The sequence below is a fragment of the Pleurodeles waltl genome, chromosome 4_1 (assembly GCF_031143425.1).
Source record: "Pleurodeles waltl isolate 20211129_DDA chromosome 4_1, aPleWal1.hap1.20221129, whole genome shotgun sequence".
NCBI lineage: Eukaryota > Metazoa > Chordata > Amphibia > Caudata > Salamandridae > Pleurodeles > Pleurodeles waltl.
The window spans coordinates 328,877,978-328,892,602 of NC_090442.1; the positions used below are offsets into that span (position 1 = coordinate 328,877,978).

Consider the following 14,625-nt stretch of genomic DNA (forward strand, 5'->3'; position numbering starts at 1 on the left):
CTGAGAAAAGTCTTTGTAGTGGAGAGACCAAAAAAAGTCAGAGGAAAAATATAGGGCCTCATTTACAAGAAACTGATGCATCGCCCTGATGCGTCAGATTTCTTGCGCTGCCCAAGGACTCCCTAACGATGCCATGGATGCACTGTATTTACTATGCAGATCTCCATGACACATGTTTTCACAGATGTGTCAGAAATTCTGACGCATTTGTGGCGCTAAACTTACGCATTGCTTGACCAGCATAAAGAAATGACTCTACTCTAGCAATGCCTTCTCATAGCAGATGTTAAAATTTTGATGCAGTGAAGTTGCAGAATGACGCAGTGAAATATTGTAAACTTCAATGCCTCAGTTTTGCATGGGTTTTTGCCAGGAAACACCTACCTTGCATACATTATACCTGGCACAGGTATAATGTGAAGCAAGGATTTACAAGCTGATGCTTTTGGCCCAGTGCGTCAGTTTGTAAATCTGGAGCAGTGTAAAGCACTGCTTAGCCAGACCTCTGCGTGAAAAAAATGATGCAGCAGTGGCGCAAAGGCCTTGTAAATGAAGGCCCATAATGAGCTGAGGAGGAGGCGGAGAAGAGAGAGGAGGTATGAGCTTGTGTCTTATTATGTCTGTTTTGACTTTATTTACCTTGCACCATGGCCATCCCTGTAATGTCATGAACAGGGAACCCAGCGTTTGGAGTTGGCTTAAGATACTGTGGACATTTCTAAGTGTTCCTTAACAAACTTCTTTGCATTACGAGTGACTTATGATTTGACCAACGGGCATCACAACCTATTGGGCAGCAGTCGGCGCTGTAGGCTAAGAGATTATTCACCTTCTACACTTTCTTGCTCCGGCTACATGTATCGCACCAACACCTAAAAAATATCTTCGCACTGAATTGACTGAAATCACAAGGACTTGCTCTCTTTAAAAAGAAGTGTGATTTTCAAAAGAAACTGTATTGGGACTCCTAGAGGTCATAGTCAGAACAATTGTGAACAATATTTCGCCGGCAGCAGGAAATGCATTATTTTCGTCGAAACGTTATAGAAATGTGTGCATGAAAATTGAGCAATATTTGACCCTTCCTTCTAAAAGGCCCTGTGGCATAACATGGCGGATAGGAAATCGTATTGCGCCTGGAAGGCACTTCTCGAACGATATTTTTCTTCACTTTGCACTTTTTGGGGGCATTTTGAATGAAGAGAGAGAGGGTCCCCCTCTGTGGAGGATCACGCCTGTGTAGCCCATCCCACATCACCGCACACACCAACACACACCAACTTTGTCCCAATGTGTCACTTTTTCACCTAAAATACATTATAATAAAAATGACAGCTCATTTATTTGAAAGGCAAACTAACGAAATGCATATGTAATCAATATCAGGATAAAATAGGATTTGATAATAGCTCCATCCTGACCTGCGTTGAGCTGAAATTTTGCTCATACACGAACCTGTTCGCCCGCCCGACCGCTGCTCCTCTTACCGTCTCAATATTAAATATTGAGGTTAAATCTGGGCCGAGGCCCTAGCTAATGAGCTGAGGCTAGATTCTCAGGGGCTTCCGGACCAATCTGCTTTTATTACCCATCAGGCCACGAGCCAACGTCCGATGCGACTACAATGCCCAGGCCGGCCGGATACCAGGATCATGTGTATCCCCTAGTGGACTTTATACGGCCTTTCATTCATTCAGGCGGGATTACCTATTCTGTGCACTACATGAACTGAACTTCGGGCCTCGATGTATCACTTGTATGCGGCTGTTATTTACAGACCCGAGGGCTAGGGGGGTGCACGTTGTCAGATCAGTTCTCAGTACAAAAGGGAACGGGGCAAGGATGCCCGTTGCTGCGGTTTCTATTCGCCATTGAGATTGAGCCCCCGGCAGGGGGGTTGAGGGTGGACGCTTTGGTCAGGGGCTTAATGTGGGCACCTTCAGGGAGTGTGAGGGTTGAGCGATCTTTAAGGGAGAGAGAATGAAGGTGTAGAAGCCTGAAAAAGCAGCATCACCCCCTCTCCCCCATGAAAACGAAGAGATGCCAGAACCTAAATAGGCTATATAATTAATGGCATGGCTTAATCATATACACTAAAATCCCCCACGGAGTGTCACCCTACTCACACATTTGCATCGCCTTTAAACACAACTCAGTTGTGGCCGATATAAACACCTGGATGTGAGTTATTTCAAAGTATGCATTGAACAAGACCAATACACTACACGAAAAAAATACAGAAACACTATATCCTGGAAAAGCTATCACTCTTAGGAGATGCAGAATTAAGTAAAGCATGTGAAAATTAAATGTGATTAGCATTACCCTTAACGTTTTTTCTCTTATTTTTAGGAATTCGATCTGTTTTTGCCCGTAAATCTATCGATATGCATACAGGGCCCAAAAGGGACTCGTTTCAATGTCCACTTTTAATCACTGCCGGGTCTGTCGCCCAACGGGAGCCGGCCCACTTAAAGCCCTGCTCACTATTTAAGGCTTAGTACATTTTCGTTATTAGTTTGTGCTCACTATGAAGTGATTGACTACTGAAAATGAATTGTTGTTACAATGTTAAACATGCAGTAATAGTCCGAATCCAAATTACCAGCATTCTAAAATGTGTCACCAGCTTTATGTAGAACTTACAGCATAGCTCTGGACCCCTCCAATCAATCACCACCCCTTTCCTTGCACAGGCCATGGCGTAGGTGGACACAGCCGAACACACGCACTCCTTCCCGTCAGAGCAGGAACACGCATCATAGTGACAGTTCTTCAAATATGGCAGAGGGTTGACCGACTGGTGGCAGGGCTGGAACTTGGCAGACATCAGGGAGGAGCACACATCCTCAGCAAATCTTGCTGAAAAAAGAGAGGAAAAGAGATACATATAGGGTCAATACATAGTACTATTTTTAGCATTTATTTACTTTAATTTAATATTCATTCTTTAAAAATTACTTTATGGATTATCGTCGACAATTATGCACATTCTCTTCAATTATTCTGCATCATTGTTTATAGTAAAATTATAGTAATTAAATATGACGTTATCACGGTTTTAATCATTCCAAATAGGTAGAATCTGTTAAGGAGTTGAAAATATTGTTGGTAAAACCCATGGGCCCGATTCACAAAGTTAAAGTTAGACCAAAAGTCTAACTTAGACTAGAAGTTTAACTTTGCAAGCTTTCAGTATTCACAAAGGTAAAGTTAGGCCAAAAGTATAACTTTACTACTTTTTAGTATTCACAAAGATAAAGTATGACCAAAAGGCTAAATTAGACCAAAAGTCAAACTTTACTATTTTTCAATATTCACAAAGGTAAAATTAGATCAAAGTCTAACTTTACTAATAGTGAAGTTAGACGTTTGGTCTAAGTTAAACTTTTCATCTAACTTTACCTTTATGAATCTGGCCTTGTGCCCTTAAGAAGGGTTGCAAACATCGAAGACTAATAAATGACTTGTCAAACATCACTTGGGGAAGAAAGTTTTCTACTGAAAAAAGTCTACACTTTTTTGAAGTATGTGAAGTGATCATTGAAGCTAAGGTATGCAAACATTTGTTTAAAACACGACTCAAAGTGTCCAGATCAGCAAAGGTGACCAAAGCATCAATTGTTCAAATATTTGAACCACACGCTTATATCCCATGACGTTCTTTCTATAACAATATATTCACATTTTCACTGGGGTTTTCTGCAAAACACAGTTAACTTGCAGTTGTTAACTCAAGACACATCCAAGTACAATTTTGATGCATTTCTCTACAGCATTTCCCTTGTCTTCGTGTGGTGCGACAGACAACTGTCAATACATACCAATATTCCTTTTACCTAAAGAGTGCTCTTGGAAAGGTTCCCAGAAGATAATTTTGAGGCTGTAAAATTCAATTTGTCAGCCGTAAGGTAAACATTTGAGAGATTTTTGTGCAGCCTAAAGCACAAACACCCCTAATGCTTCCAAATCCTTACACGGGCCCAACTGTGCTCTAGCACACTGCCTTGATTGATAGGTCTGTAACAATGTTGGAAACCTTCAAAACAAATGTTGCTGTGTCATGCACAACATAGCAACTACCTAAACTCCCCTGTACTGAGCCTTGACATTACCAGCTGTAGATTCAAATGTATTGAACCCAGAATGACTAGTAATGTGTGCTATTTCCCATACTGGACCATTCTGACTTTTGTAGATTGAACTGGTAATTACATGTAAGAACTGGGTTTCTACACCAATAGGATAATGTTATTCCACATTGGTGGGTGGGCTAGCGCTAGGGTATTTTTTAATATCTGGATACATTATGTTCACAGCGCCAACAAGATCTTTTAGTGTTGAGAAGTAAAGGCGTAAAAAATGGATTGTATGTTGCAGTGTCACCAAAGATGGAACTCCATCACTACCAAAGATCAAAGTGTAACATTGACCTACATTTTATACAGGCCAGGGTTCTTGCTAGACCTCTGGGGGCTCAGGTGGATGTTGTTAACCATCCAATGCAGTGACCTATAGTATTAGAAATAACTAAATTAGTTTCTGGGGCTCTATCACCTATCAGGTGCACTCGCTGGTGTTCGCTGTTAGTCAGTTACAAGATGACTCCTTCAAGTGGGCTATTGAAAGACTTTCTCTGACAGCCTAAGCCTGCCCCTAACTGCCACAGCTGCCACGTCCCTTTCCTTCAAAACTTCAAGAGGTAGCCCCTTCTATAACATTACCAATAACTACATGCTATTCAGGGACTGTATCACCTATCAGGCGTACTGTCCTTGGGTTCGTTGTTGTGCCCTCCGGGCACACTACTTAGTATGGTGCCGAAACACAGCTATAAACAACATACTACAAAACATTAAATTTAAATAGACAGAAGTCTTTCAAAAAAGCCCAACTAAACCTAATCACATGATTAATGTAGGATTCCATGCAAAAGTGTCTACTGAAGAGTGTCTACCAAGACAGCCATATAATATTAGTACCTCCTTTATGAGCAAAGGCAATTACGCTGCTTCCTGTTTAGGATTTAGATGTAGAGAGTGAAGCATCACCATATCTTTGATCAACTGGATTTCAAAGGAGACATCTTAGAGGAAGGTAGGAGGTAGGTAGAAACCACAATGCTCAATACCATGTTGGTGCTTACTGCACTACTTTGATGTAGTTGTAAAATAAGTATTTTGGCATTTATATATTACCTCGTTTGGGGTTAAGACTGCAAGGGTCGGTGTCTTGTTTCAACAAATCAGAGCAATCTCCATTCAGCTTCCAGGAATTGCCAAAGTCTTGCACCAAAGCTTCCACTAGACCTGACGGTGTGAGAAAGTCATCACCTTGATTTCCATTGTAGTTTCCACACAGACCAACCGTTGTCCCAGCATAAAGTGGAGACAGCTAGAAGGGAGGGAGCACTTAATTAGAATTGTTGTTTTCATAATAAATAACATTGCAACAAACAAAGCACTAACAATCAACACTATATTGGGAGTATTTAATCAGTTACAGGATGGCTTCTTCAAGTGGGCTGTTGAAAGGTGTTCTCTGATAGCCTAAGCCTACCCCTAGTTCTCACACCTGCCTGGTCCCTTCCCTCCAAACCGTCAGAGGGAAGCCCCTCCTCTGACTAGCTTCAGACTTCTTGATACCCTCCTTTGTTTCTGTTTGGTTGAGCTTTCATAGACCAAGTGTAGTGTGAAAAGTAATTAGCATGCAGAGACCCATCTCCACCCTTTTGTACCCTGAGGACTGGCATGATTACTGGTTAATAGCCCTATTATGTATGAAGGCCTTTGATCATCCAGCTGGCGAGCAAATTCATTACTTTGCCCACCAGGGTGATTCAAAGGCCAGAATCTAATAAGGAGCTCCATCAGAGAAGAATAATATATCTTAAAGTGCCAAAAGTTGTGCATATATATGGAAATTATTGTCAGATCTGCATTCAGGATCCTGATTTACCATAATATTAGGGTTTCAACTAAGCCTTTAGACCTATGACTGTAAAGAAATGGCTCCCTGTTGCAGTTACCCCCCACTTTTTGCCTGATACTGATGCTGACTTGACTGAGAAGTGTGCTGGGACCCTGCTAACCAGGCCCCAGCACCAGTGTTCTTTCACCTAAAATGTACCATTGTCTCCACAATTGGCACAACCTGGCACCCAGGTAAGTCCCTTGTAACTGGTACCCCTGGTACCAAGGGCCCTGATGCCAGGGAAGGTCTCTAAGGGCTGCAGCATGTCTTATGCCACCCTAGGGACCCCTCACTCAGCACAGACACACTGCTTGCCAGCTTGTGTGTGCTGGTGGGGAGAAAATGACTAAGTCGACATGGCACTCCCCTCAGGGTGCCATGCCAACCTCACACTGCCTGGGGCATAGGTAAGTCACCCCTCTAGCAGGCCTTACAGCCCTAAGGCAGGGTGCACTATACCACAGGTGAGGGCATATGTGCATGAGCACTATGCCCCTACAGTGTCTAAGCAAAACCTTAGAAATTGTAAGTGCAGGGTAGCCATAAGAGTATATGGTCTGGGAGTCTGTCAAAAACGAACTCCACCGCTCCATAATGGCTACACTGAATACTGGGAAGTTTAGTATCAAACTTCTCAGAATAATAAACCCACACTGATGCCAGTGTTGGATTTATTAAAAAATGCACACAGAGTGCATCTTAGAGATGCCCCCTGTATTTTACCCAATTGTTCAGTGCAGGACTGACTGGTCTGTGCCAGCCTGCTGCTGAGAGACGAGTTTCTGACCTCATGCGGTGAGAGCCTTTGTGCTCTCTGAGGACAGAAACAAAGCCTGCTCTGGGTGGAGGTGCTTCACACCTCCCCCTGCAGGAACTGTAACACCTAGCAGTGAGCTTCAAAGGCTCAAGCTTCGTGTTACAATGCCCCAGGGCACTCCAGCTAGTGGAGATGCCCGCCCCCTGGACACAGCCCCCACTTTTGACGGCAAGTCCAGGAGAAATAATGAGAATAACAAGGAGGAGTCACTGGCCAGTCAGGACATCCCCTAAGGTGTCCTGAGCTGAAGTGACTCTAACTTTTAGAAATCCTCCATCTTGCAGATGGAGGATTCCCCCAATAGGGATAGGAATGTGACCCTCTCCCCTTGGGAGGAGGCACAAAGAGGGGGTACTCACCCTCAGGGCTAGTAGCCATTGGCTACTAACCCCCCAGACCTAAACACTCCCTTAAATTTAGTATTTAAGGGCTTCCCTGAACCTAAGAATTTAGATTCCTGCAACTTACCGAAGAAGAAGACTGCTGAGCTGAAAACCCCTGCAGAAGAAGAAAGAAGACACCAACTGCTTTGGCCCCAGTCCTACCGGCCTGTCTCCTGCCTTCTAAAGAAACCTGCTCCAGCGACGCTTTCTCAAGGACCAGCGACCTCTGAATCCTCAGAGGACTGCCCTGCTTCAAGAGGAACAAGAAACTCCCGAGGACAGCGGACCTGCTCCAAAAAGACTGCAACTTTGTTTCAGAGGAGCAGATTTAAAGACCCCTGCAATCCCCGCAAGAAGCGTGAGACTTGCAACACTGCACCCGGCGACCCCGACTCGACTGGTGGAGAATCAACATCTCAGGGAGGACCCTCCGGCGACTCTGAGACTGTGAGTAACCAAAGTTGTCCCCCCTGAGCCCCCACAGCGACGCCTGCAGAGGGAATCCCCAGGCTCCCCCTGACCGCGACTGCCTGACTCTAAAATCCCGACGGCTGGAAAAGACCCTGCACCCGCAGCCCCCAGCACCTGAAGGATCGGAACTTCAGTGCAGGAGTGACCCCCAGGAGGCCCTCTCCCTTGTCCAGGTGGTGGCTACCCCGAGGAGCCCCCCCCTTGCCTGCCTGCCTCGCTGAAGAGACCCCTTGGTCTCCCATTGATTTACATTGGAAACCCGACGCTTGTTTCTACACTGCACCCGGCCGCCCCAGTGCCGCTGAGGGTGTACTTTTTGTGTTAACTTGTGTCCCCCCCGGTGCCCTACAAAACCCCCCTGATCTGCCCTCCGAAGACGCGGGTACTTACCTGCTGGCAGACTGGAACCGGGGCACCCCCTTCTCTCCATTGAAGCCTATGTGTTTTGGGCACCACTTTGAACTCTGCACCTGACCGGCCCTGAGCTGCTGGTGTGGTGACTTTGGGGTTGCTCTGAACCCCCAACGGTGGGCTACTTTGGACCCAAATCTGAACCCTGTAGGTGGGTTACTTACCTGCAAAAACTAACAATACTTTACCTCCCCCAGGAACTGTGAAAATTGCACTGTGTCCACTTTTAAAACAGCTATTTGTGTTTTATGTGAAAAGAATATATGCTACTGTAATTATTCGAAGTTCCTAAAGTACTTACCTGGAATACCTTTCAAATGAGATATTACATGTAGAATTTGAACCTGTGGTTCTTAAAATAAACTAAGAAAATATATTTTTCTATAACAAAACCTATTGGCTGGATTTGTCTCTGAGTGTGTGTTCCTCATTTATTGCCTGTGTGTATGTACAACAAATGCTTAACACTACTCCTTTGATAAGCCTACTGCTCGACCACACTACCACAAAATAGAGCATTAGTATTATCTCTTTTTGCCACTATCTTACCTCTAAGGGGAACCCTTGGACTCTGTGCATACTATTCCTTACTTTGAAATAGTGCATACAGAGCCAACTTCCTACAATGACCAACTCTGCATACTTCAGTGAAGCACTGCAGATGCACATTCTCACACTATCATTGTCCACTCATAAGGCCTGCACTGGTCACCATCAATCCATGAAGTGCTCCTCTGTAACAGGTCACATGTGCGCAGATACCACCACTGAATTAAAAGGTAGACTCAGATGCTCAGCCCACCCACATGTGTGCACATGTTCACGTGCACCCAGCCCAGAGCCTCTAACCATAGCATCACAGCAGCAGACTTTGTCATAAAAGTCAAATACTGGTGGTTAGCCCTCTCAATCCAATTCAACGGGGCTTACAGTGAGTGAGACTCAGTTAGTAAAACTCACTCACTGCAGACGTTCATAAACCAGGTAGTCCCAAAAGCAAAAAATTCAAGAGCACTGAAGGTGAATTGAAGGTGGACATTAGCTAGTTGAGAGAGCAGATGGATGGATTGATGGATGAGGCGGTTGAGTGGTGTGACAGATGGATGGATGGATGAATCTAATCATTGGTGTTTCTGTGAATTGATGGATGAGTGGGTGGTTGTGAGGGTGAGAGAGGACCAGTGATTGTGTAGAGTGATTGAGTAGGTGGAAATGTGTGTGTGAATGAGTGGATGAATAATTGAATGTATTGTTAACCGGGCAAGCAAGCAAACATACGGGAAGATGTTTGAATGATCCAAAGCATGGGTGATTAGATGAGTGGTGAACAGATGAAAGGATGGGTGAGGAGTGAATGAAAAGATGGATGGATGGAATGAGTATGAGATCTAGTTCAGGTTGTTGCTGGGCTCCTGAATTACGTGGCTTCACTTGTAACAATCCACCACTGGTGTCACTGGCCCACTGTAATACTGGACTGCAAATTGCATTAACAAATATTCTCTTAAGCACCTGACTTGCAGGGCAGAGCAGTCCAATGCTTTCCAAGTAGGGGATGAGGGTTAGACACTTAACACACAGTAATATCACTCAATAAAGTTTACACTTCATTGTGTGCTTTTCTTTGCAAACAAGGACATTACCTGAATGCATAAGAAACAAAACACTGTACGTAAAATAAGGATACACAAAGGAAAGCAGAACTATGCACCTGCTAAATGACAGAGAGACACTTGTAAACATTATTGCAGCACCTACGTGAGAAGTGCACAACTTTAATTTAACCTTGGACTCTATGTCCAGCGATCAGTTCAAGAGTCACTGGACAAAGAATCAGTGAGGTTTGATGTGCCTCCTATAATATGAGTCAAAGTGATGGCCACAACCTTCCAACAATGGACAAAAGAGCCCTAACAAAAATTAACAAAAAAGGCTTGAAGGGGGCAACATCCAGGGCCTAGTGTCTAGTGCTTGGGCAAGGTGCACAGGAGTCAATTGACCCAATGGCTTGGTGAGGACTAAAACCGGTTCCAGTTCCTGTATCTCAAAATACCTGGTGTATACACAAAATACTTCCTAGAGTTATGTTCTAGAACCTGTTGGTTGTGGGTACGTACTTACAGTGCTGGTGTGCCCACTACACTTGGGAATTACTATAATAAAGCTAGAGGCAGGTCTGTCCTGTGTGTATGGGCTATAGATTAATATACCTATTTCTCTGTAACCACCTCGATTTGGATGCAGTCAAGAGTTCCTAATTCAGTGCTCTCTTGTCACCGCCTACCCTTCAGTAACCCTTGCCACAAGAGCTAGAGGATCAACATAGAGTCATGGAAAAAATGAAAGAGTCATCACGGGCTGGTCAGGGGCAAAGTAGGCTTGCCAATAGCCACTGTATGATCCTCAGGTGATGTAGACAGAGAAAGTTTGGCATTGTTCTCAAGCAGCTAGATGGAAAGACCTCATGTTTTGGAGTTGACGTCGACCAATGATGACTCCTACAGGTCTTGTTGCTTAAGCTGGGCTCTGGTCCACTGGCACCTAAGCTCACCTCCTACCAAGGCACATCAGAATCTTTTGTCTCCACAGACAGTCGTACTCTTGGTGCACGACAACATGGTGGCTATTCTACTGGAGTCTAAGGTCCAAGTTATTCCCATCTTGGTGAGGGAAGACAGCCACCAGCAAAGTGCTGCCCCTGAACAGAAGTCTCTCTGCCACACTGTTCCGTAGCTCCTTCTTGGAGTGACGTGGAATCCTGGTCAATTGGATCACTACTTATGGTCAGAGCTGATGTAAAGAAATGGCTCCCTGTTGCAGTTACCCCCCCACTTTTTGCCTGATACTGATGCTGACTTGACTGAGAAGTGTGCTGGGACCCTGCTAACCAGGCCCCAGCACCAGTGTTCCTTCACCTAAAATGTACCATTGTATCCACAATTGGCACACCCTGGCATTCAGATAAGTCCCTTGTAACTGGTACTTCTAGTACCAAGGGCCCTGATGCCAAGGAAGGTCTCTAAGGGCTGCAGCATGTCTTATGCCACCCTAGAGACCCCTCACTCAGCACAGACACACTGCTTACAAGCCTGTGTGTGCTAGTGAGAACAAAATGAGTAAGTCGACATGGCACTCCCCTCAGGGTGCCATGCCAGCCTCTCACTGCCTATGCAGTATAGGTAAGACACCCCTCTAGCAGGCCTTACAGCCCTAAGGCAGGGTGCACTATACCATAGGTGAGGGTACCAGTGCATGAGCACTGTGCCCCTACAGTGTCTAAACAAAACCTTAGACATTGTAAGTGCAGGGTAGCCATAAGAGTATATGGTCTGGGAGTCTGCTTTACACGAACTCCACAGCACCATAATGGCTACACTGAAAACTGGGAAGTTTGGTATCAAACTTCTCAGCACAATAAATGCACACTGATGCCAGTGTACATTTTATTGTAAAATACACCACAGAGGGCACCTTAGAGGTGCCCCCTGAAACTTAACCAACTAGCTGTGTAGGCTGACTGGTTCCAGCAGCCTGCCACACTAGAGACATGTTGCTGGCCCCATGGGGAGAGTGCCTTTGTCACTCTGAGGCCAGTAACAAAGCCTGCACTGGGTGGAGATGCTAACACCTCCCCCAGGCAGGAGCTGTGACACCTGGCGGTGAGCCTCAAAGGCTCACCCCTTTGTCACAGCCCAGCAGGGCACTCCAGCTTAGTGGAGTTGCCCGCCCCCTCCGGCCACGGCCCCCACTTTTGGCGGCAAGGCTGGAGGGAACAAAGAAAGCATCAAGGAGGAGTCACTGGCCAGTCAGGACAGCCCCTAAGGTGTCCTGAGCTGAAGTGACTCTAACTTTTAGAAATCCTCCATCTTGCAGATGGAGGATTCCCCCAATAGGGTTAGGATTGTGACCCCCTCCCCTTGGGAGGAGGCACAAAGAGGGTGTACCCACCCTCAGGGCTAGTAGCCATTGGCTACTAACCCCCCAGACCTAAACACGCCCTTAAATTTAGTATTTAAGGGCTACCCTGAACCCTAGAAAATCAGATTCCTGCAACTACAAGAAGAAGGACTGCCTAGCTGAAAAACCCCTGCAGAGGAAGACCAGAAGACGACAACTGCCTTGGCTCCAGAAACTCACCGGCCTGTCTCCTGCCTTCCAAAGATCCTGCTCCAGCGACGCCTTCCAAAGGGACCAGCGACCTCGACATCCTCTGAGGACTGCCCCTGCTTCGAAAAGACAAGGAACTCCCGAGGACAGCGGACCTGCTCCAAGAAAAGCTGCAACTTTGTTTCCAGCAACTTTAAAGAACCCTGCAAGCTCCCCGCAAGAAGCGTGAGACTTGCAACACTGCACCCGGCGACCCCGACTCGGCTGGTGGAGATCCGACACCTCAGGAGGGACCCCAGGACTACTCTGATACTGTGAGTACCAAAACCTGTCCCCCCTGAGCCCCCACAGCGCCGCCTGCAGAGGGAATCCCGAGGCTTCCCCTGACCGCGACTCTTTGAACCTAAAGTCCCGACGCCTGGGAGAGACCCTGCACCTGCAGCCCCCAGGACCTGAAGGACCGGACTTTCACTGGAGAAGTGACCCCCAGGAGTCCCTCTCCCTTGCCCAAGTGGAGGTTTCCCCGAGGAACCCCCCCCTTGCCTGCCTGCAGCGCTGAAGAGATCCCGAGATCTCTCATAGACTAACACTGCGAACCCGACGCTTGTTTCGACACTGCACCCGGCCGCCCCCGCGCTGCTGAGGGTGAAATTTCTGTGTGGACTTGTGTCCCCCCCGGTGCCCTACAAAACCCCCCTGGTCTGCCCTCCGAAGACGCGGGTACTTACCTGCCAGCAGACCGGAACCGGGGCACCCCCTTCTCTCCATTCTAGCCTATGTGTTTTGGGCACCACTTTGGACTCTGCACCTGACCGGCCCTGAGCTGCTGGTGTGGTGACTTTGGGGTTGCTCTGAACCCCCAACGGTGGGCTACCTTGGACCAAGAACTAAGCCCTGTAAGTGTCTTACTTACCTGGTTAACCTAACAATTACTTACCTCCCCTAGGAACTGTGAAAATTGCACTAAGTGTCCACTTTTAAAACAGCTATTTGTGAATAACTTGAAAAGTATACATGCAATTTTGATGATTTGAAGTTCCTAAAGTACTTACCTGCAATACCTTTCGAATGAGATATTACATGTAGAATTTGAACCTGTGGTTCTTAAAATAAACTAAGAAAAGATATTTTTCTATATAAAAACCTATTGGCTGGATTTGTCTCTGAGTGTGTGTACCTCATTTATTGTCTATGTGTATGTACAACAAATGCTTAACACTACTCCTTGGATAAGCCTACTGCTCGACCACACTACCACAAAATAGAGCATTAGTATTATCTATTTTTACCACTATTTTACCTCTAAGGGGAACCCTTGGACTCTGTGCATGCTATTCCTTACTTTGAAATAGCACATACAGAGCCAACTTCCTACATTGGTGGATCAGCGGTGGGGTACAAGACTTTGCATTTGCTGGACTACTCAGCCAATACCTGATCACACGACAAATTCCAAAATTGTCATTAGAAATTGATTTTTGCAATTTGAAAAGTTTTCTAAATTCTTAAAAGACCTGCTAGGGCCTTGTGTTAGATCCTGTTTAGCATTTCTTTTAGAGTTTAAAAGTTTGTAAAAGTTTGAATTAGATTCTAGAACCAGTTGTAGATTCTTAAAAAGTATTCCAACTTTTAGAAGCAAAATGTCTAGCACAGATGTGACTGTGGTGGAACTCGACGCCACACCTTACCTCCATCTTAAGATGAGGGAGCTAAGGTCACTCTGTAAAATAAAGAAAATAACAATGGGCCCCAAACCTACCAAAATACAGCTCCAGGAGCTTTTGGCAGAGTTTGAAAAGGCCAACCCCTCTGAGGGTGGCAACTCAGAGGAAGAGGATAGTGACCAGGAGGAAAATTCCCCCCTACCAGTCCTATCTAGGGAGAACAGGGTCCCTCAAACCCTGACTCCAAAAATAATAGTCAGAGATGCTGGTTCCCTCACAGGAGAGACCAACACCTCTGAAATCACTGAGGATAGCCCCAGTGAAGAGGACATCCAGTTAGCCAGGATGGCCAAAAGATTGGCTTTGGAAAGACAGATCCTAGCCATAGAAAGGGAAAGAAAAGAGATGGGCCTAGGTCCCATCAATGGTGGCAGCAACTTAAATAGGGTCAGAGATTCTCCTGACATCCTAAAAATCCCCAAAGGGATTGTAACAAAATATGAAGATGGTGATGACATCACCAAATGGTTCACAGCTTTTGAGAGGGCTTGTGTAACCAGAAAAGTGAACAGATCTCACTGGGGTGCTCTCCTTTGGGAAATGTTCACTGGAAAGTGTAGGGATAGACTCCTCACACTCTCTGGAAAAGATGCAGAATCTTATGACCTCATGAAGGGTACCCTGATTGAGGGCTTTGGATTCTCCACTGAGGAGTATAGAATTAGATTCAGGGGGGCTCAAAAATCCTCGAGCCAGACCTGGGTTGATTTTGTAGACTACTCAGTAAAAACACTAGATG

General features: G+C 45.7%; 1 protein-coding gene across 1 annotated transcript in view; it reads right to left on the bottom strand.

The window, feature by feature from the left end:
• Positions 1-14,625, bottom strand: part of VWF (von Willebrand factor) — a 1,017,342-nt gene that overhangs the window by 711,523 nt on the left and 291,194 nt on the right. Inside the window, exons 14-15 of the mRNA XM_069228440.1 lie at positions 5,199-5,394; positions 2,647-2,862 (exon numbers count right to left, since the gene is read on the bottom strand). Coding sequence (XP_069084541.1) covers positions 2,647-2,862; positions 5,199-5,394 — 412 coding nt within the window. The remainder of the gene's footprint in view (positions 1-2,646; positions 2,863-5,198; positions 5,395-14,625) is intronic.